Source organism: Schistocerca nitens, chromosome 10 (genome assembly GCF_023898315.1).
Source record: "Schistocerca nitens isolate TAMUIC-IGC-003100 chromosome 10, iqSchNite1.1, whole genome shotgun sequence".
Lineage (NCBI taxonomy): Eukaryota > Metazoa > Arthropoda > Insecta > Orthoptera > Acrididae > Schistocerca > Schistocerca nitens.
Window position 1 is genome coordinate 9,769,549 of NC_064623.1, and position 21,964 is coordinate 9,791,512.

A 21,964-nucleotide genomic window follows, 5' to 3' on the forward strand; every position below is an offset into this window, starting at 1 on the left:
GCCAAAACAGCAGGCCATTTCTGTAATGGAGCAGGCCTGCCGACCTGAAACCATTCGTTTGCCACTAATGTGCAGGCCCTGCCTGTCGGATCTAGTCTCACCGATCTGCCTGCAGGCCAGGTCCATTTGTGTGTGGCATTATGCAATGGATTTTCATGGGCTGAGGACTGCGGTGCTCCTCGGTAGGTCAGGGGTCGAGGTCACACGCAACACATTTCAGGAATTGCGACTGTCTCACTGCAAGTACAGTGTGGCATATTATTTCTTGTAGTAGATTTTGGCACTTCGAAAGTAGTTTATATATATTTGATCTACAACTTTGCTTCTGCCGTTTTTTCTTGAAGTTCGGGGCTTTATAGAAAAACTTAAAATTCATAGTACTGCCCATTGCTGGCCACTACATTCTCCCATCTTTTGGATAGCACACGAATCCCGTGGCGGAAGAACTTGGCGTCTTTTGTGGGGATCCGTGAGTCGATTCAATTTTTGCACTTGTTCTTATGATGGGAAGTGCTGGTCAGCCAGACTTTATGCCACTGATCAAAAAAAAAAGGCGGTAGCCAGAGAGAGCAATGTATGGAGAATACAGCGGGAAGAATAGGACTTCTCAATTTCAACATTTCTGTGTATAGTTTAATGGGTTTGCGACATGGGTCAAGCACTGTCCGGCTGCAATATTATCTTTATGCATCTATCGCTTTATTGTGGCCGTTTGTGTTTCAGTGCTGGGCTCAAAGGCATCAGTTGCTTTCGATAATGACGTCCTGTGACTGTCTTCATCTGTTTCAGTAGCTACAAAAACGTTCTGTCTTCCATCGGCATGCTGGTCTTTGACATCAAAATCACCGTTCTTAAGGCGTTGAAAACATTCGCTGCACGTTCTTCTGCTAATAGTCCCTCATCATTGGTCTTACCCAGCATTTTAAGAGCCACAGCCACAGGTTTATTCATGTTAAAGCAGAAAATGGCGAGAAATGGTTGTGTAAGTTGACGAACTTACTCGAGAATAACCTTATGATGCAATCACATATCGACTAATATTTTTATGGCATTATGTTTAGAGATGCGTACGCTTGTTGTATTACACTTATGACCAACCACCTGAACCCCCACTTGCCGCTACTGCCGTCTATTGCAAAATGGTGGAAGCAAAGTTGTAGACCTAATATTAGAAAGTATGGACGATAAGAGGAAGATGAAAATTGTGGCAGTCACTGATGGTTTGTTCGCTATGTACCCATATATTTCTTGAAAGGAAACTCACATAATACCTGTAAAATAATAGATATAACACAGTCGGTAATAACCGACAATAATGAACATAGTGAAACAAACATTTTATTGGCAGACACCTATAGCGTGCGCTTCCAGCTGGCTGGCGGCGTCTTCAAAGTGTGGCGAGTGACATACTCGTCATCTTCTGGCGAAGTGCCGAGACTTTGTGGAAGCCAGTCCCTTCGTATCTGCAGCGTGGCCCCCCACCACCTGCCTGCGGGAGGCCGGGTGCAGAGGAGCCGGAGGGCGGGGTGGAGGGTGAAGCAGGTGCACCGTCAGAGCATTCCAGTCGTGTCTCGTGAGCTGGTCAGTTCTTGGTGCATTCGTGGCATTTTGCAGCTAACGCTGGATTCCAGGCCGTGCTAAGTTGATAACCTTCATCCCTGTCCACGAGATTCTCGTGGACCCGTATTTCTATCGATTCTTTAGTGACACTGTCCCAACAGCACCCTGGTGTTCTCGAAATAAAAGGTGTGGTTTTCTTTCAAACTTTCAGCTATAGCAGATTTCTCTGTCTGTCTAAGTTGGGTGTGTGTGATGTGTTCCTCGCACCTTTTTGAGATTCAGCACTGCATTTGTCCAATGTACTGTACACACTTGGACAGACAGAGAAATCTGCTACAGCTGAACATATTATCAAAGAAAACCACACCTTTTATTTCAAGAACACCAGGGTGCTGTGCTGAGCCGGGTGCTATTAGGACAGCATCGTCAAAGAATCGATATAAATATGGGTCCACGAGAATCTTGTGAACAGGGTTTAAGGTTGTCGACATAGTGCAGTCTGGAATCCAGCATTAGCTGCTGCAATACGCTGTGAATGCACCAAGAACTGTCCAGCTCACGAGACGTGACCGGAATGCCCCGACGGAGACACGAACGGCACACCCGCTTCCCTGTCCACCCCGCCCACCGGCTCCTCTGGATCCAGCCTCCCGCGGCCAGGTGGTGGGGGGCCACACCACAGGTATAAAGGGACCGGATCTGCAGAGTCTCGGCACTTCGCCAGAAGATGATGAGCGTGTCACTCGTTGAAACGTCGCAGTTTGAAGAATCTGTCACCTGGCTAGAAGCCCGAGAACTCTTCACCAGCTGTAAGTGGCAGGAAAGCATACATTCACAATTGCAAAAGGTGTCAGTACTTAAGATTTTTTGCTCACACATTTAGAAATACAGAATTTCTTGACAAGTTCTGTCTTTATTTACCCTTGAGATCTCAAAATTTGTCAGGCAAATTGCTAAAACTTGTCTGAAAGTCAGGAAATTTCAGATGGGGAAACTTGTGGCAACCCTTATTATTGGAGACTTTGCTTGTGTGTGCTTTCAGCACATGTACATTTCACCCTCTCTGTGGCATCTCTTCTTCTCTGTGCCTGTCAAACTCAACCTCAACCTCTCACCTCTCACCTCTCACCTCTGTCTGTATCTTCTCCTCCCCTCTCTTTGTCCATATCATTCTCTCCCCTCTTCCATCTGCCTCATCCATCTCCTCGCCCTCCCCTCCTATATCAGTCTCAGTATCCCCACACCTTGCTTATTGGCAAGTGTATCCCCCGCAGTACAGTAGGCTGATATTACTCCCACAACATGCCTTTCATCAGGGGAGCCTACTTGTTAGGGTCCAGAGAACTGTTTTTTGCCCCACAAAACAGGTTGATACCATTCCCCATAAGCCAATTGCCTAGGAGGTATTGTCTTTGATTAGTAATCAAAACATCCTTGGTCCTGGGTTTGAACCCCGACACTGTTTAAATTTAGAGTCAAAATCATTAGTATTGGCAGCTGCAGACTTCCAGTGTAAGACGTTGCCCCTCATTCAGTCAGTGGCCTTGTCGAAGAGGCTGGATGGGCAGACGGAGGTTCAGTACACTCTCTTGCCTTTGGAGTGGGAAACTGCCCAAAAGGTGGAAGAATTAGCAACAATCAACAGCATGAGGATGTAGAAGGCAATGGAAACCACATGTGATGTGTATTCACAAGACAAGGCCTGTAATTGAAAAAGTGTCATGATGATCTCTCCATTGGCAAAAGATTCTGCGGTAGTCCCCCATTCAGATCTCCAGGAGGGGACTGCCAAGAGGAGGTGACCATGAGAAGAATGTTGAATAAACAACAAAAGGGTAAGATTGTACAAGTTGGAGTGTGGAATGTCAGAAGGCTGAACATGGTAGGGAACCTATGAAATCTGAAAAGGGAAATGCAAAGTCTCAATCTACATATAGTGGGTCAGTGAAGTGACACGGAAAGAAGACAAAGATTTCTTGTCGCACGAGTATAGGATGTATGGACAGCAGCAGAAAATGGTATAATGGGAGTAGGATTTGTTACAAATAGGAAGGTAGGACAAAAAATATATTACTGTGAACAGTTCAGTGATATGGTTGTTCTAACCAGAATTGACAGCAAACCGACACCAACAATGATAGTTCAGGTAAACATGCGATGTCACAGTCTGACAATAGAGAGACAGAGAAAGTATATGAGGATATTCAATGGGTAATGAAAATCTAAAAGTCATGTGGGGACTGGAATGCAGTTGTAGAAGAAAATATTACAGGAGAATATGGGCTTGGGACAAGGAATGAGAGAGGAGAAAGACTAATTGAGCTCTGTAATAAATTTTAGTTAGTAATGGCAAATACACTGATAAGAAACCACAAGAGGAGATGGTATACTTGGAAACGGCCGGGAGACACAGGAAGATATCCGTTAGATTACACCACGGTCAGACAGTAATTCCAAAATCAGATATTGGATCTTAAGACATAGCCAGGAGCGGACGTGGACTCAGATCACTATGTAGTAGTGATGAAGAGTAGGCTGAAGTTTGAGAGATTCGTCAGGAAGAATCAATATGCAAAGAAGTACTAAGGAATGAGGAGGTATACTTGAAGTTCTCTGAGGCTGCAGGCAGTTCAGTTGAAGACGTCCATTCACCTCTAAAAAGCGCAATCACAGAAGCTAGAAAGAAAAAGATAAATACAAAGAAATGAGGGGTAACAGAAGAAATACTTCAGTTGATGGATGAAAGAAGGAAGTACAAAAATGTTCAAAGAAAATTCAGGAATATAAACATACAAGTCAGTTAAGAATGAAATAAATAGGAATTGCAGGGAAGCTAAGGCGAAATGGCTACAGGAAAAATGTGAGGAAATCAAAAACGAAATGATTGTCAGAACGGACTCAGCATGTAGGAACGTGAAAACAACCTTTGCTGAAACTAAAAGCAAGGGCGATAACATTAAGAGTGCAATGGAAATTCGACTGATAAAAATGCAGAGGAGAGAGTGAATAGGTGGAAATAATACATTGAAGGCCTCTGTGAGGGAGAAGACTTGTCTGACGACATGATAGAAGGCGAAACAAGAGTCGATAGGGGATCCAGTAACTGAATCAGAATTTAAAAGAGCTTTGGAGGACTTAAGATCAAATAAGGCAGAAGGAATAGATTACATACTATCAGAATTCCTAAAATCACTGGGGGAAGTGGCAACAAAATGACTATTCACATTGGGGTGTAGAGTGTATGACTGTGGCGATATACCATCTGAATTTCGGAAAAATATTGTCCACACAATTCCAAAGACTGCAAGAACTGAGAAGTGTGAGAATTGTTGCGCAATCAGTTTGAAGCTCATGTATCCAAGTTGCTGACATCAGTAGTGTACAAAATAATGGGAAAGAGAATTGAGGGTACAGTAGACGATCAGTTTGGCTTGAGGAGAAATAAAGGCACCAGAGAGGCAATTGTGACATCACGGTTGATAACAGAAGCAAGACGGAAGAAAAATCAGGACACGTTCATAGGATCTGTTCAACAGTGTCAAATGGTGCAAGATGTTCAGAATTCTGAGGAAAATAGGAGTAAGTTATAGGGAGAGGTGGGTAATGTACAACATATACAAGAGTCAAGAGGGAATAATAAGAGTGAAAGACCAAGAACGAAGTGCTCGGATTAAAAAAGGATCTAAGGCAGGGATGTATTCTTTCGCCCATACCGTTGACTGTATACATCAGAGAAGCTATGATGGAAATAAAAGAAAGGTTCAGGAGAGGAGTTAAAATTCAAGGTGAAAGGATATCAATGATAAGATTCACTGATGACATTGCTATCCTCAGTGAAAGTGAAGAAGAATTACAGGATCTGCTGAATGTAATGAACAGAATATGGATTGAGAGCGAATTGACGAAAGATGAAAGTAATAGAAATGAAAACAGGGTAGTTGGTCACAACATGGATAAAATTAAGGATTTCTCTTATCTAGGCAGCAACATAACCCATGGCTGACACAGCAAGAAGCAGGCTAGCACTGGCAAAAAGGGCATTCCTGGCCAAGAGAAGTCTGCTTGTATGAAATGTAGATCGTAATTTGAGGAAGAAATTTCAGAGAATGTATATTTAGAGCACAGTATTGCAACATGGACTGTGGGAAAACCAGGAAAGAGAGACTGAGATGTGGTCCTACAGAAGAATTTTAAAAATTAGGTGGACTGATATTGTAAGGAATGATGCAGAATCAGTGATTTAAGGAATCTATGGAAAACACTGACAAGAAGAAGGAACAGGATGGCAAGACACCAGGGAATAACTTCCATGGTACTAGAAGGAGCTGTAGAAGCAAAAATTTTAGAGGAAGACAGAGACTGGAATACATCCAGCAAATAATTGAGGATGTAGGTTGCAAGTGCTTCTCTGAGATGAAGGGATTGGCACAGCAGAGGAATTTGTAGTGGGCACGTCAAACCATTCAGAAGACCGATGACCCAAAAAAACTGTTCCCACCCAACATGCCTGTTGGTCAGGCAGGGCAGCCTAGACACCAGGCGTTGGAGAAGAAACACGTTTTTCCCATGTCTCTGCTCCTATTGGAGCAAGGCTTTGAGCTTCATTACCCTTAACAATGTGAACAGCCACATTTTGCATTTAATGTTTCTGACACATTATTTTCTCCTTGATTCATTGGAGAAGGTTCTTGTCTTATCAGTGCACTCAATTTTCAGTTTCCCTTTATAGTTCCACATCTCATATGCTTTGATTCTATTCTCTCTTTGGTTTTACTGCAGTCTGTGATTAAGTTCTGTGCTATAGACGTACTTTCTCAGAAATTTATTTCTCCAAATAAAGCCCGTGTTTGATACTAATAGACTTCTTTTGGCCTGGAATGCCCTCTTTTCCTGTGCTTCTCTGCTTTCCATGCCGTTCTTGCCTCATCCTCTGTATGTTATTTTACTTCTGAGGCAGTAGAGTTACTTCTCTTGATCTACTAAGGGGCCTCCAATTTTAAGTTTATCGATAATCACATTTCTGCTCCTCTTGATTATGGTAAGTCTTTTTCAGCTTTCATTAAACTGTTTGTTCCATTCAATGGGTCCTCTAATTTTTCCTCTTACTTTTTCAAGAGTGGTGCTGATGTAAAATCAAGAAATGAGAGTGGGAAAAGAAAGAAATAGTGACTGAGTTAGATACCCTCATCTCAATGCAGCCCAACAGCCAACTTACTTGCAGATTAAAGGATCAACTATGTTATCATGTATCCGGGATTCAACTCTAACAACCAAGAGTAGTCCATGCTTTTGGAGTTTGAGAGTGTTGCCACTAATGTTGTAATCTCAATGGGTGTGATTGTCCCCATGTTGGTGTTGCTTAAGTAGATCAGCTGCATTAGTACTTGTCTTAACCTGTACATATGTTGTGCTCATGATACATGCTATGCCCTTGTGCAGCTGAACACCTTCAATTTACCTTTTGTATGCTGTTCTTTTTGCCATTCTAAGCTTAGTTCTGAAGGATGTCTTACATTCAATATGAATTGTAAAAAGTTGTCTTTCTGCTTAGTTCCATTTTCAGAAGTAGTTTTCTACATATGGTGCAAATATAAGATATTTTGTCTATAGCATTGGTAAGTTCATCTGTGTACCACTTAATGTCCTTCTCTATAGGTTTGCTTCTCCAGCTGGTTTTTATAAGAGCAGAACAAGTATGCCACAAATGTAAATAAATTTGAATCAAGTTCTCAAAAGCAGTTTGTATCATTTATTTCCTTTTGACACAGGTACACATGGCCCCACTACCCCTACTTTTGAGGGGAGTCCTTCAATTTTGTTTTGGTTTAGCCTAAAATGTGTAATTCTCCCACCAGCAATACTGATAGTGTAGAAATTCCTTTCAAAGCTAATAATGATGTTAGCTACACAAGCTTTGTCACGTATGGCCTTTGTATTGCTACAATATAGATTGAACATTATGAGGAGGTAGAAAAATGACTTGCTGACTCTCGTTTCCCAAGAGATAGTAATTTGTGTTTTAGATTTTAACCAATTTTTCATTATTAAACCATTTCAGAACATTGTGCGCTAATACCAGTTTTTGTGAATCTTGTATCCTCTTTAGCAAATATACCTGCCCCACCATTCCGCTCCCCCTCCATCATCCCTCTGATACCCATACCTGAATAACTGTCACTGAGCTATTGTTGACTCTCTAGTTGTCAACTTTCCTGGTTTTATTTGGTACAAACATTTCGAATATTACCAGTTACTGTGACTGTAAAGGAGTCAAATAACATGTAAAAATGAGTAGAAATACAAAGTATTTTGAGTAAACCCAACCAGCTGAAAAATTATCCTTTTGGAGTGTAAATAGGCAAATAAGCATCTCTTTTAAAGACTTTTACATGAAAGAGGGAAACCAACTTCTTCAAACCTTGTGTCACCTTCCTCGTTAAAAATCTGGTAGCATGCAAACATATTCATGCTCATTTAACACCAAACATCCAAACAAAATCCTTTTACCCAGTATCTCTTTATACACTCCTGGAAATGGAAAAAAGAACACATTGACACCGGTGTGTCAGACCCACCATACTTGCTCCGGACACTGCGAGAGGGCTGTACAAGCAATGATCACACGCACGGCACAGCGGACACACCAGGAACCGCGGTGTTGGCCGTCGAATGGCGCTAGCTGCGCAGCATTTGTGCACCGCCGCCGTCAGTGTCAGCCAGTTTGCCGTGGCATACGGAGCTCCATCGCAGTCTTTAACACTGGTAGCATGCCGCGACAGCGTGGACGTGAACCGTATGTGCAGTTGACGGACTTTGAGCGAGGGCGTATAGTGGGCATGCGGGAGGCCGGGTGGACGTACCGCCGAATTGCTCAACACGTGGGGCGTGAGGTCTCCACAGTACATCGATGTTGTCGCCAGTGGTCGGCGGAAGGTGCACGTGCCCGTCGACCTGGGACCGGACCGCAGCGACGCACGGATGCACGCCAAGACCGTAGGATCCTACGCAGTGCCGTAGGGGACCGCACCGCCACTTCCCAGCAAATTAGGGACACTGTTGCTCCTGGGGTATCGGCGAGGACCATTCGCAACCGTCTCCATGAAGCTGGGCTACGGTCCCGCACACCGTTAGGCCGTCTTCCGCTCACGCCCCAACATCGTGCAGCCCGCCTCCAGTGGTGTCGCGACAGGCGTGAATGGAGGGACGAATGGAGACGTGTCGTCTTCAGCGATGAGAGTCGCTTCTGCCTTGGTGCCAATGATGGTCGTATGCGTGTTTGGCGCCGTGCAGGTGAGCGCCACAATCAGGACTGCATACGACCGAGGCACACAGGGCCAACACCCGGCATCATGGTGTGGGGAGCGATCTCCTACACTGGCCGTACACCACTGGTGATCGTCGAGGGGACACTGAATAGTGCACGGTACATCCAAACCGTCATCGAACCCATCGTTCTACCATTCCTAGACCGGCAAGGGAACTTGCTGTTCCAACAGGACAATGCACGTCCGCATGTATCCCGTGCCACCCAACGTGCTCTAGAAGGTGTAAGTCAACTACCCTGGCCAGCAAGATCTCCGGATCTGTCCCCCATTGAGCATGTTTGGGACTGGATGAAGCGTCGTCTCACGCGGTCTGCACGTCCAGCACGAACGCTGGTCCAACTGAGGCGCCAGGTGGAAATGGCATGGCAAGCCGTTCCACAGGACTACATCCAGCATCTCTACGATCGCCTCCATGGGAGAATAGCAGCCTCCATTGCTGCGAAAGGTGGATATACACTGTACTAGTGCCGACATTGTGCATGCTCTGTTGCCTGTGTCTATGTGCCTGTGGTTCTGTCAGTGTGATCATGTGATGTATCTGACCCCAGGAATGTGTCAATAAAGTTTCCCCTTCCTGGGACAATGAATTCACGGTGTTCTTATTTCAATTTCCAGGAGTGTAGTATAGCCTTCACACTCAACATCTCCCTCTCACTATCACTGCATCCTTTTTCTCCCACTGATTTACAGTATATATCCCTATATCTCACTGCCCCAGTCTACACAATACCTCAGCAACTCAAAAATTCTGGAGGGGGCGGGGCAGTGGGGGGGGGGGCAGTGGGGGCAGTGGGGGGGGGCAGTGGGGGGGGGGGGGGGGCGGGCGGTCAACTTATTCTTTCCCCTATATTTGCGTGTTTGTTTGCGTGTTTGAAATGTCGGTCTAAAATGCACCCTTCCCTATATGAAGGGCGGTCAAAAAGTTTCTGACTCCAGATAGTTACCATAATGTCTCGCACAAACACAGTCTTATGCAACAGTGAAAAACTGGGTGTCTGACTTCAAATATGGAAGAATGTGTGTGGGAGCTGTGCCAAGAAGTGGAATACCTGTCACTGTTGCCGCTGATGAAACAGCGGCTGCAATTCACAGTACGATTTTGCAGGATCATTGAACAACACAAAACCACATCTAGAATCTCCTCTGGGTGTGCAAATGACGTTGTTGTGGATATTGTGGGAATGTAGAACATTTCATCTCAGTGGATCCCGAAAGACTTGAATGCACATCAGAGACGGGAGTGTGGGCAGTGTTGTGAAGAAATCATCTGCCAATCTGAAGATGGCTTTCTTGCAAGGTATGGGACAATGGACGAAACATGGGTTCACCACTTTGATCCTGAGACAAAACAACAGTCACGACAATGGCAACATCCTTCATCCCATACCCCAAAAAAATTTGGGGTGCAAAAAAATCAGTCAGTAAGGTGATGGCATTGGTCTTCTGGATGCACAAGGGGTAATTATGGTGGATTCTTGCAGAAAGGTGTAACTATAAAGGCATCATACTATTTCACTGTTTCGGAGAAGAGAGAAAGACAAAAAGGTGTGGAGTTCTTTTGCATCAGGACCACACACCGGCACCCAAATCACCTGCAGCACTGGACACTCTGCTTGACAAGTTGGAATTGTTACATCATCTGACATGTTCTCCAAATTTGACTCCATCAGACTTTTTTTAGGTTTGGGAAAAGAAAAAAGATCTCAAAGGATGACAATTTGACAATGATGATGCAGGGAACGCTTGGTTGGGCTCAGAATTGAAGAGCTTTCATTTGAATGGTTTGCAAAAGTTCTGTGAGCATGCTTGCAACTGTATTAGTGTACACAGGTATTATATTGAAAAATAAATTGGTATTATGAAATTTCTGTCATTCTTTATTTGTTAGGCTAGAAACTTTTTTGACCCCATCCTTGCACTTACGTGTTGAAGTTTGCCAGATTCTGTTGTCCCCCACCAAAGCCTGTGTATGGTCTCAACTCATCTCTCTTTTTCTTTTACTGCCACTGTCCATCAAGATTTCCTCTCACTGTGATTCCCACTGTTACTCCCTTCATCCCTCTCATTTTCTCTTTCAGTGCCACTTTTTCTCTCCGTTTGTCTCTCACTGACATAGTCTCCTCCCTCTTTCACTGACACTGTTCTGTGCTACTCTCTTACAGCACAAAAAGCATGAATATGTTCAGAAGCAACAGAGCAGAATGAGGATTCAGGCAGCTGGTTCCCCACTTTTTTTGTCAGCAGCTTTGCAACAGGAGCTTATTCACCTTTCTGTGCCTTGGCAATTTTCAGCTGCTTCCCTTTCTTTCTCTGCTGCAGCTGGGTGTACTGCTTATATAAAGTGCATACTATAGGTTAAATCAGGATGGGATAATGACAGATTACTACTCACCATATAGCGGAGATGCCAAGTTGCAGATACGCACAATAAAAAGGCTGTTGAACAAGTAAGCTTTTGGCCAAAAAGACCTTCATCAGAATTAGACAAAACGTCAATCAGGCCCAAACCTCCTTGCAGCACCTCCCAAAAATGTTTAAATGTGTGTGAATTCCTAACGGACCAAAGTGCCGAGGTCATCGGTCCCTAGACTTACACACGACTTATGCTAAGGAGAACAAAACACACACAGGGTCTGCGCAGCCAGTGACATGGCGCCTCAAACCACACGGCGCAGTACCTCCCCTCCGTCCATAAAATTCTCCTACCGTGCAATCCAAAATTCCTCAATCCCATATCACAAACAACTCTTGCCCTCCAGGAACTAGAGCAGCACGCACAATGCCACCTCAAGAAACACTCGAACCTGTTCACTTCCTACTCCTACCTTGGGCTACCAATACCCACCACCTCTACAACAATCTCCTACACACCACCCCATCGCTGACAAATCCTCCCTTGCAGACCTACTCCACCCTCAAAAGCCACTAACAGCACTATACGTAATCAAGAACCTATAGAGACCCAAAACACAGTAATGAAACTTTCCTCTAAAAGCCTTAGCCCTACAGAAGTATCAGATCTTTTCAAAGGCCTCACCTTTTTCCCCACTCCCAAATTCAGTCATATAAGATTTGTTAAAGATGTTCTCACATTCTCCCGGTCCCTACTGTGGAAACATTTTTTCACCTTTCACCACAAACTCTACCAAAGACCATTGTTGCACTCTGCCTGAGTCAATTTGCTCCTCCATCCAAGTGTGATCCAGCTAAGCTGCAACCACTGTGCTGTGTGTGTGTTTTTGTCTCATTCTGATGAAGGCCTTCTAGCTGAAAGCCTACTTATTTTACAGTCTCTCTGTTGTGCATGTCTGTGACTCATCAGTTCTGCTATAAGGTGAATAGTGATCTACCATTTTCATAATATTGTCATTATTGAATAATATAGGATATTAGTTTTGACAGTGCATTTATATACTTTGACACATACAAACTATAAAGAAGTACGTATAAGAGAAGGTTAAAATAAAATTGTTTTGTTTACATTTTTTAAAAATACTTTGCTCATCAATTTCAATTCATTAAAAATGAAAATGCTCAACTTATGATTTGTATCTTGAAAGAGTAAATATGGTATTAGAAATATTTTACCGAATTATCAGTTTCAGATAAAATGACTATTAATTATTAAGTTCTTTTCTTTTCAAATATGTTAAGATGCTTTCTTTTGTCATTGCAGTGCAGCATATTTATATAGACATGAAGTGTTACCTAGAGACTGTGTCACAAAGTTTTATTGGTGAAAAAAAATGCTGACCACAACCTAGTTTCGTGACTTCAGAACCCTTGCCATTTGTTCACTACCTCAGTTAAAACTACATTAACACCTCAGACCTGATATTACCTGCATCAGTACATTAACTTTGAACCTCTGCACCTTGGTAATGGATAATGATATTTTGATGAACTGCCATGTACAAAAATTATAGAAGTGGCCATCTCCACAATTGGTGCTTTTCCATCCAAAAATCACAGGGTTTCAAGATTTTCTTATAAGCTATCTACGGTCCACCCCAGACCACATCTAACCGAAAGAACCAATCAGTTTGCCTGGGCTGGAGGAAGTGTGTAATTTTTAATTATAAATTTTTGACCCTGAACTGTACAATAGCTACAGTATGCTCGTTCTTCTGATGGATATATACAAATGATGGCTAAGGCAAATTCCATCCAAAAACACATTACCCCTTATCTCTGTGATAAATAGAGCCCAAGATATGAACCTCTGAAAAAATTTTATTTTCATGTGTGGTTTTTTGGAACATATTGGCACATGCACAACAACATGTTTCGGACTTTGCGCACCTTGAGCAGATGTAATATGTATCATTTAAATGTTCAGTCAGCACATTGTTAAAAAACATCAACTGCAATTTTGATGCTGCAGCTGTCCTGTGCAAAACAACATGGGACAATATAGAGCTCTCATTATCAACAGTTTATAATACAGGATGATTAAAATTAAAAGTTCCAGCTTCAAAACATTGTAAAAAAAGAAGAGACTGCTGCGCAGAGTAAGGTCAAATTTGAGCAGGCTATGGTCAAGGAGAAGGAGAAGGGGGGGGAAGTGAAAATTTTCCCGCAAGATGATGCTGTGAAGTGTCACAACGTAAATGGATTTAGCTGCAAATGACAGATGAATTGCAATATGGTGGTTATTATGTGAATTGTTCATTAAACTAGGTATACCTTGGAATGGGCATGACTGTGTCTGGCAAAAGACATATTCAGTATCCTATCAACCATTTTGTGGTACAATTTGAAATCGAGAAACAGCATATTCCACGACACATTGGGGTCATTTTCAGAATGCATTGTGCAATGTGCGGTCTTCAGCTCAGCTGTGTTTGTAATCGGAGCACTGAACACAGCTTTTTCAGGTAATCATAAAGCCAGAAGTCACCTGGATTAAGACCAGGTGATTCAGGCTATAAGGAAATGGTTGCTGGTAATTATAGCATTTCCGAAATGCCTCTGCATTAGCTGTTTCACTGGCTGTACAATGTGGGGAGGAACACTATCTTGCATAAAAATTATCCTACCCACATATCCATGCTGTTGAAGGGTTGGAATGATTGTGTGCAGAAGACTCTCATAGAATTTACCACTGATGGTACATGTAACAAAACTTGTAGGATTCATCTGCATGGTCCTACAGTAAAAAGATGCTGTCAACCCACATCGTACAAACATGTTTGCAGAAAGAAGTGGCACTGGTTGATGTGTGTGTGTGTGAATTTTTTGTTGCCCATATTCTAAAATTCAGTATGTTGATATGTCCTTGGAGATGTACATGGGCTTCATCTGTTCCATGACCATTCACTGTCCATTTCCATGTGATCAAGAAATTCTAGAGCAAATGTATGTCTTACTGTCTCATCAGCATGAAGTAACTCCTGAATGCAGATAGCAATGCCAGATGTTTCATGAAAGTTTGTGCACCTTGCTCACAGGCAGCCTGCCCAGCTTGCTGTACGGTCTAATGCACTGCTTCTCAAGCGGGAAGGCGCGCCGGTCCCTGGCACGAATCCGCCCGGCAGATTAGTATCGGGGTTCAGTGTGCTGGCCAGCCTGTAGATGGTTTTCCATCTGCCTCGGTGAATGTGGGCTGGCTCCCCTTATTCCACATCAGTTACACAACGTCGGAGACTGCTGCGCAAACACTATGTACATGTACACACATACTCATTCTACCACGCAAACATTGGTGTTACGCTCGTGACATTCCCGGGGGACGCCATTCTCGTACAAGAGCTGTACCAGCAGTGTGTGATCCTGCATTGAGAGTCATGATGAGCCACTTACACACAAACTCAGGAACAGCCAGGTATCCCGCATCTTTTATTTTTGCATATTCTGCCACAATTTTTGTTTCCAGAACATTTTCCCCTTCTTCGACAATATTGTATTCAAATTTGACATCATTCCAAGCGTGGATCATTTTTTACAGCATTTTCAAACTGGAACTTTCATGTCTCTACTTATCTATCAAAGTAAAAACAGAAATGGTAACATCAGCAGTCATGAGGGTGACAGTTGTCAACTAGAGAACACTGTGGGGCGGCCGGTTGTTCTATATAGTTTGCCGTCTTTCTCGTGGGAGTCTGGTAACTAATTTTGTGGTCAGCCACAAAGTGATGGAGAACATACTGACCTTAGTTTCCAGTCTGCATGATCACATTCTGGTCCAGTTCACTGAAATAAATGTTCTATTCTCCTCCTACTTAGTGGGATCAGGACTACAAACTTTCATTTTAAATGAAAGTTCTAGTTCATACATATATTGAGTAAAGTCTCTCACACACAACACCTTGAAAGTCACTACGTTCAATTGACAGTAAATTTTCTAATGGAAACAACTATATTTTCAGTTCAGAGGTGAACTCTGCAGTACGTTCCTACCAGATTCTTTCACCTCACGAGTCCAGTCGTCTCTGACATCATCCGAGGCAGAGCGCGATCCGATGTTTAACAAATGTGGATCTTACAATCGCTGAGTGTGAAGTGCACCTTACTACTGCCTCTTAGGCTGTATTTGTATAGGTGCCGCAGCAGATGGCTGAGGGAACATCTGTTTACTGCCTTAAAAAATGGCAGCAGCCTCAGAACGACCGCTTTCTCAGACACATAATCTTCAATAATGCAGTCATGAATTAATTCAGAATCTTCTTAATTTTTACATGTATTGAGGTAAGTTGTTTGAAAGCACAGAAAAAGTTTGAGCTTGCCTGAATAAAAACTTTGCCTTCTAGAATTTTTATAGTGGAACTAACGGTAGATCGTTACCTCTAAACCATACATTTACTAGAACTTGCAATAGCTGTTATTAATACTACAACTGTAAACTTTTGTAGGTTTTATCATCTGCTTTAACCAAAAAAATTTTTATCATTAAAATTATAGACACTTAATCATACCATTGGGTATATTTCAGTTACAAAATTGGTTTTCACTTAATTACTCAAAAACTGTAAGAGATAACTTAACATGGTCTCGTAAGTTATGATTTTTAAGGTGAACTGAAGCATAAAACAAATTTTTACGATTCTAAGTCAAGTTTTTAATGCCTTCCATTTTTCTTGAAAAATGTGGATTCTGCTTGTAATTTACACCACTTATTTATGAACTCCATAGGCACCTTCTGACCAAATTTTGGCTTTCTTATTTAGTGCCACTTTATTATTTTTTTTCTGAAAACTGCATTTTTACGGAAATTGACAAGTCTATGTACATAAAGACTTGATATTTGAAACATTATTACAATAAACTATGTTAACATAAAGTTTTAAACATAAAATTTAACTTTTAATTTTATAGTTAATTGTGGTGCAATACTTACGTGCTACGTGCAGATGCATTAAGGTGACAGAGCACTACTAGCAGTGAAATGGGGTTAGTCCCGACACACTCGCTCTCCTCTTATCTCACACACAATACAGTGTTTAAAAACAGAGATGATGTGACTTACCAAACGAAAGCGCTGGCACGTCGATAGACACACAAACATACACACAAAATTCAAGCTTTCGCAACAAACTGTTGCCTCATCAGGAAAGAGGGAAGGAGAGGGAAAGACGAAAGGATGTGGGTTTTAAGGGAGAGGGTAAGGAGTCATTCCAATCCCGAGAGCAGAAAGACTTACCTTAGGGGGAAAAAAGGACGGGTACACACTCGCACACACACACATATCCATCCACACATATACAGACACAAGCAGACAAAGAGTTTGGCTTTCTAGACGAAAAGGTTGTTTAATAGCTGAAATGAACTGTTTGTGGACTAGAAACTCTTTGTCTTTAAATACGTCTTTAAATATGTCTGCTTGTGTCTGTATATGTGTGGATGGATATGTGTGTGTGTGTGTGCGAGTGTATACCCGTCCTTTTTTCCCCCTAAGGTAAGTCTTTCTGCTCCTGGGATTGGAATGACTCCTTACCCTCTCCCTTAAAACCCACATCCTTTCGTCTTTCCCTCTTCTTCCCTCTTTCCTGATGAGGCAACAGTTTGTTGCGAAAGCTTGAATTTTGTGTGTATGTTTGTGTGTCTATCGACGTGCCAGCGCTTTCGTTTGGTAAGTCACATCATCTCTGTTTTTAGATATATTTTTCCCACGTGGAATGTTTCCCTCTATTAATTTATAACAATACAGTGTTTGTTTTACTTCAACACAATGTAAAGAAACTTATGTTTCTATTTTTCAACAACAGTCAACTTCAAACAAGAATGGTGAAATACTGACTGTTAAAATGGAAATTGACGCAATGTAAAGTCACATCTTTGGACAGGGCGTATGAGCAGCAATATAACGTAAACAAAATGCATGGGTGACAATTACCACTTTTGTATTCCCAAAGAGAGTGAGCATGACTGCCAATAGTCGAATGCTTATTTTTCTTTTTGGCACAGAGCAATGTTTTCTTTGCTGACCCAGGTGCAGAGCATCTTCAAAGGAAGTTATACCTCTTGTAGAATTTCTGCACCACTCCTATACTTGTTACAAGGACACACACATGAATCACCATACTGTTATTTTAACCTGCAATGCACTTCCACAGGTTTAACACCTTCACTATTCAGAAAGATGAGTCAAACTCGAGTGCGGTACAAGTTGACAGTGGGGCAGCCATCTCTGCACTGACACAGCATCCTATTCTGTGAAGTAACAACAGGTTGCCACCTATCGACCATTTTTCGAATTACGAGGATAACTCCCACAAAAATCAATGGTAAAGCTTCTAGGAATTTTATTGCACTTTTAAGGTTTTCATTTGAAGCATCCTCATGTAAACTACAGCTTTGTTAGAGGCAATGATCCCAACTTCAGACCTGTAAAAAGTGACTATTTTCTTGCCCATAGGGCTTACACTGTTGTTCTCTAATGAAGAGCTATGGTGCCATTCTTAGCTTGATCCTTTTCTTTCGAGATGGAATGACCACTGAAACAGATAGTGCAGCTTAAAATAGAAGTGAGCGAATCAGTAAAACAGGGATTCCTTTCCCCTCCATTCGGTTTTATCAAGTGCTTTGTAGTGTAACCCTCAGTAAATCTGCTGTCTACCTCCACTCTCATAAATATTAGCCGGCCATTTTTGAAGGTGGAGCGACACCCGGCGGAGGCGGTTCTGGGGCGGGGGCGGGACAGCAGCCGCAGCGGCAGGACAACAACCTGATGGAGCTGGCGGCGGCAGGGACAGCCGGCCGCTGCGGGTCACAGCGAGCATGACGGTGACGCCGGAGGCCGTGGTGGCGACGGGGGCGCCACCCCCATCCCCACAGGGAGCTCGCGTCGGCTGCGGGCAGCGGCAGTGGGCGCAAGACTTAGTCGGCGTGGCCTCCCTGCAGTGGGTGAGGGACGGGCCGACGGACACAAAACTTGGACGCCGGCACTGCGGATGTGTCATTCCTCTGTGATGGGTGAGGGAGTGCCAAGTGTTGACCGCCTCACAGGTCTCCATGTACTGCCACACAGCAGAAATGGTCATCAGTGAACATGTCACTCGTGTTAGTGTTGTACAGTTTTCTCTTCAGTTGTATGCCTCAACCTACCGTGAGAGCTGAGGGCAGTGAGCTGTTGTGGGACTTAAATTTTGTGATAAACGGTGACAGAAACACCTCTGCTTTCATGTTCGGTTGTCCATATTTTGTAACTTGGACACTTTCAAGTTATACAATGAAAGAGCTGTCCAGATCCAGTTTTGTGTATGTAAAACAACTGTAACACCAGGAAAAAGTTGGGAATGACAACTCTCACTTCAGTGTCTTTGTACACAATGTTGTTTATTTTCTTGCAGAAACTCAAGCTTTTGAACATCATCTCCATGACTTTTGACAGGAGCAACTGACTACTGTGGTGCCCTCTTATACAGCTTCTGATCGGTTAGTGGACATCATCATTATTTCATTCTGTCAAAGTTTGTGTGTAGAGGCCTGCACTGGTGGTGCCACTACCCGTGTAGTGGCGTAAATAAATTGCCCAATTTCTTCGCATCAAGGGCTCCCTGTAATGTACTACTAAGATTATATAGCTGCTAACCCAGCTGAAGTAGTAGTGGCACATTGTAATTTCTACTGCCTTTTTAATGACAGAATCCCATTATGAGTAAGCAATGGACAAGACAGTTTCACTGAACAGTATTTGTCATGCTGTGCTCAGCAACTGGTCGTTTCCCAAGTTTTACTGCACTGTTGATACTCTGCACAGCAGTCAGAAATGGTAGAGATGGACTGATTGTGAGTATATCAATCAGTCATGTACGTAGCAGGGACTGTGAGACCATGTGTGCATCATCTCATTTATCTACTGAAATCATCATAAAATAGTTTTTATGTCTCATATTCCAAGGACCCTACCAGTTTGGCTGGATATAACACCGCAAGACAGAAGGAGCATAATAAGTAGATCGTCACACGATTGTTCAAAATTATCACATTTTTGTTTCTTTCAGACCAGGTACTTCAGATCGTTAATCTCAGAATATAAAAAGATAATTCTGTGTCTGACCATCGGAATCAGGTGTGGCTGTGTTCATCAACACAATGCTCTGTTCACGACTAGATGACAAAATAAACTTTACTGTGTGCCAGATAGTAACGAAATAGGTGAACCTACCTAATTGCCGCAGAAATTTGTATCAGCTTTTTGGTGGTGTATATGCGATTCAGTAAACCTCCGTCATCAGCTTCTGTGAGAAATGTACGACAAAAGAGAATTAAGTTTCTCATGAACAGGGAACCAACAGCTCACCACATATTATTAGAATGCAAAGTAACAATGCATACCAAGAATAACCAAATGAGGTAATACTGTCAGATTTTGTGCTGAAATTTATCATGCAGAAGTGACAATGGCCAAATGCAGTTTCATATTGAAGAAATGTGGACTGTTCACCCAATTTCCAGAACTGGAATGTAGTCACTTCCCTGAACATACACAGCCACATGGAAGGATTTGTTGGTGCTTAAGTTTTTTGTCATGATGTGATGACTGCTTTTGTGTTCACGTTGGTTTATTTCCCTTACTGATACAGCTAATTGATATTTAAGTATGTTTGAATTATCTGTTGTAGTTTTATCTCAGTATGAAAAAAATCGCTTTATTGCACTTCCATTTTTCAGAATTATGCTCAGTGTCCTCTCATCAACATTTTGTTTTTAAAACATGAGAAAAAGCTTAGCTGGAGTGAGCTTAAGCATTTGATCAAATATGTTTTCAAACCAAATAGTTCACCTGTAGTTTCAGTCTCATGGAAGTGTACTTGAAAGACTGAATAAATTGGCGCAGCATTGAGGACAATGATTGTACAGATTCCCCATGTAGGTTTTTCTTTGATTTCCATAAATGTCCTAAGATGAATGCAAAGATTGCTCCTTTGAAGGACACATCTGATTCCCTTCTCCAGTCTCAACTTGTGTTTCATCTCTAATGGCCTTCTCCTCAATGAAACGTTACACATTTAGGGTCCTTTTATCTCTCCTAACTGAGAGAACAGATGTTCAGGGAGACAAAATATACAAATTATAATGTACTTGTTATGCACAAGGAAATTGGTTTGATTGCTATGCAAAAATTAGGATATGATATATGTCAATAAAACTTGACAACATGTTCTTTATTGGTTATTTTTTCTTAGTAGATTGTGCAGCTTTCTTTTCTAATAATCTGTAATGAAGTGTGAATATGCTGTTTAAGCAAGTACAGAAAGAATTGTGTTAGTTTGTTCTATTTCTACCATAGAATGCGATGGTGACTGTCCATTGAAATGCATCGTTTATATCTAATGTGGAAGAATAAAGATGTTTCATTGTGTAAGTGCAGCATGATCACTGGTGTCTTTGGAGACTATAATAAGCGTTTTACAGTTCTTTATCTGTACAAATTTCTTTGTGAAAACTGCAACTGTTTTACCTTTTACATGCATGTGAATCACATCCTATGTCATTAAACATCACCAATGTCCAATCTTAATATTTTGTAGTGAAAGTTCAAAGGGTAAATATTTACAGACTAATAAAGATGTGACCCATTTACATGTGCATGTATTACTGCATACCACATAGGTGCATTCCAAGAATAATTACAGTAAGTATTTAATCTCAATGATATTAATGATTTCACCAATGACTTATTTTTGTGGTCGATATCTCTTCATACAAATGTCTTAGTGCGTAGCTCGATGTGTAATCAGTCATAAAAGTTAGCTGTTCCGAAACATCAAGTGCAGGCTCTAGATTTTTAGGTTTCTGTTTCTTTATGGAATTGCCCTGCTCTCATCTCTTTGCTTGAAAATTACTAAATGTATGGTCGGAAGACAATTATGTGCAATTTGGGGAAAATGTATGCAGAGATGCATAATGTAGTTAGAACAGGGTAAAATCTTATTTTTATATTAAGTGTGGGCTGGGTTACCCAAGAAGACCAATGATTACTTATAAGTAAAGAAAATTGAAAATGCTATCAAAGGAGAAGGCAAAAATCTGGTATCATTACATTTGTAAAGAACTGAAATAATTGTCATTTAGCTTTTTTAAACTATGTAGTTTAAGTCCTACTTGCCTCAGAAATGTGTAACATATTTTATATAACTGCAAGATTGCAAAATGGTGTTCTAAGGATGTGAGCACAGTCAGTTTCATCACTGATGATGTACAACTGTTTCTCAAGATAAACATATAAAAAGACATGTCATTAATATTTTGTATTTATATATTTTGTTTGTCAGTTTGTTTTTCTAGAGTTTCTGGTAATAAAGCAGTTTGTTTTGCAAATATTTGACACAAAAAGTCTGCATGTATGATGTTCCATAGGTGTAAGGATTGACATTAATCAGTGTTACAGTTAGTAAGTCACTGTAAATATGAATGTAACTATAGACTGTAAATTTATTTACAGGATAGTGCCATGCAATATGGAAGGTGCACCATTAATATGTATGTTATTAAGAGTTGGGAACTGTGTGATTTCACATAATTATAAACAGTTTTGCTATTTTCTGAATATTTACTGTTTTATATCAACTATTATGAATACTCTTGTAGCTTTTTAAGTTAACTAGCTATTTAGGAAACACTAAACATAATAAGTG

At 41.7% G+C, this 21,964-nt stretch overlaps 1 protein-coding gene across 1 annotated transcript in view; it reads left to right on the plus strand.

Moving 5' to 3' along the window:
- LOC126209794 (G-protein coupled receptor moody) overlaps positions 1-21,479 on the plus strand; it is a 131,879-nt gene extending 110,400 nt beyond the window's left edge. Inside the window, exon 9 of the mRNA XM_049938932.1 lies at positions 17,978-21,479. Coding sequence (XP_049794889.1) covers positions 17,978-18,105 — 128 coding nt within the window. The 3' untranslated portion in view covers positions 18,106-21,479. The remainder of the gene's footprint in view (positions 1-17,977) is intronic.
- Positions 21,480-21,964: the final 485 nt, after the last annotated feature.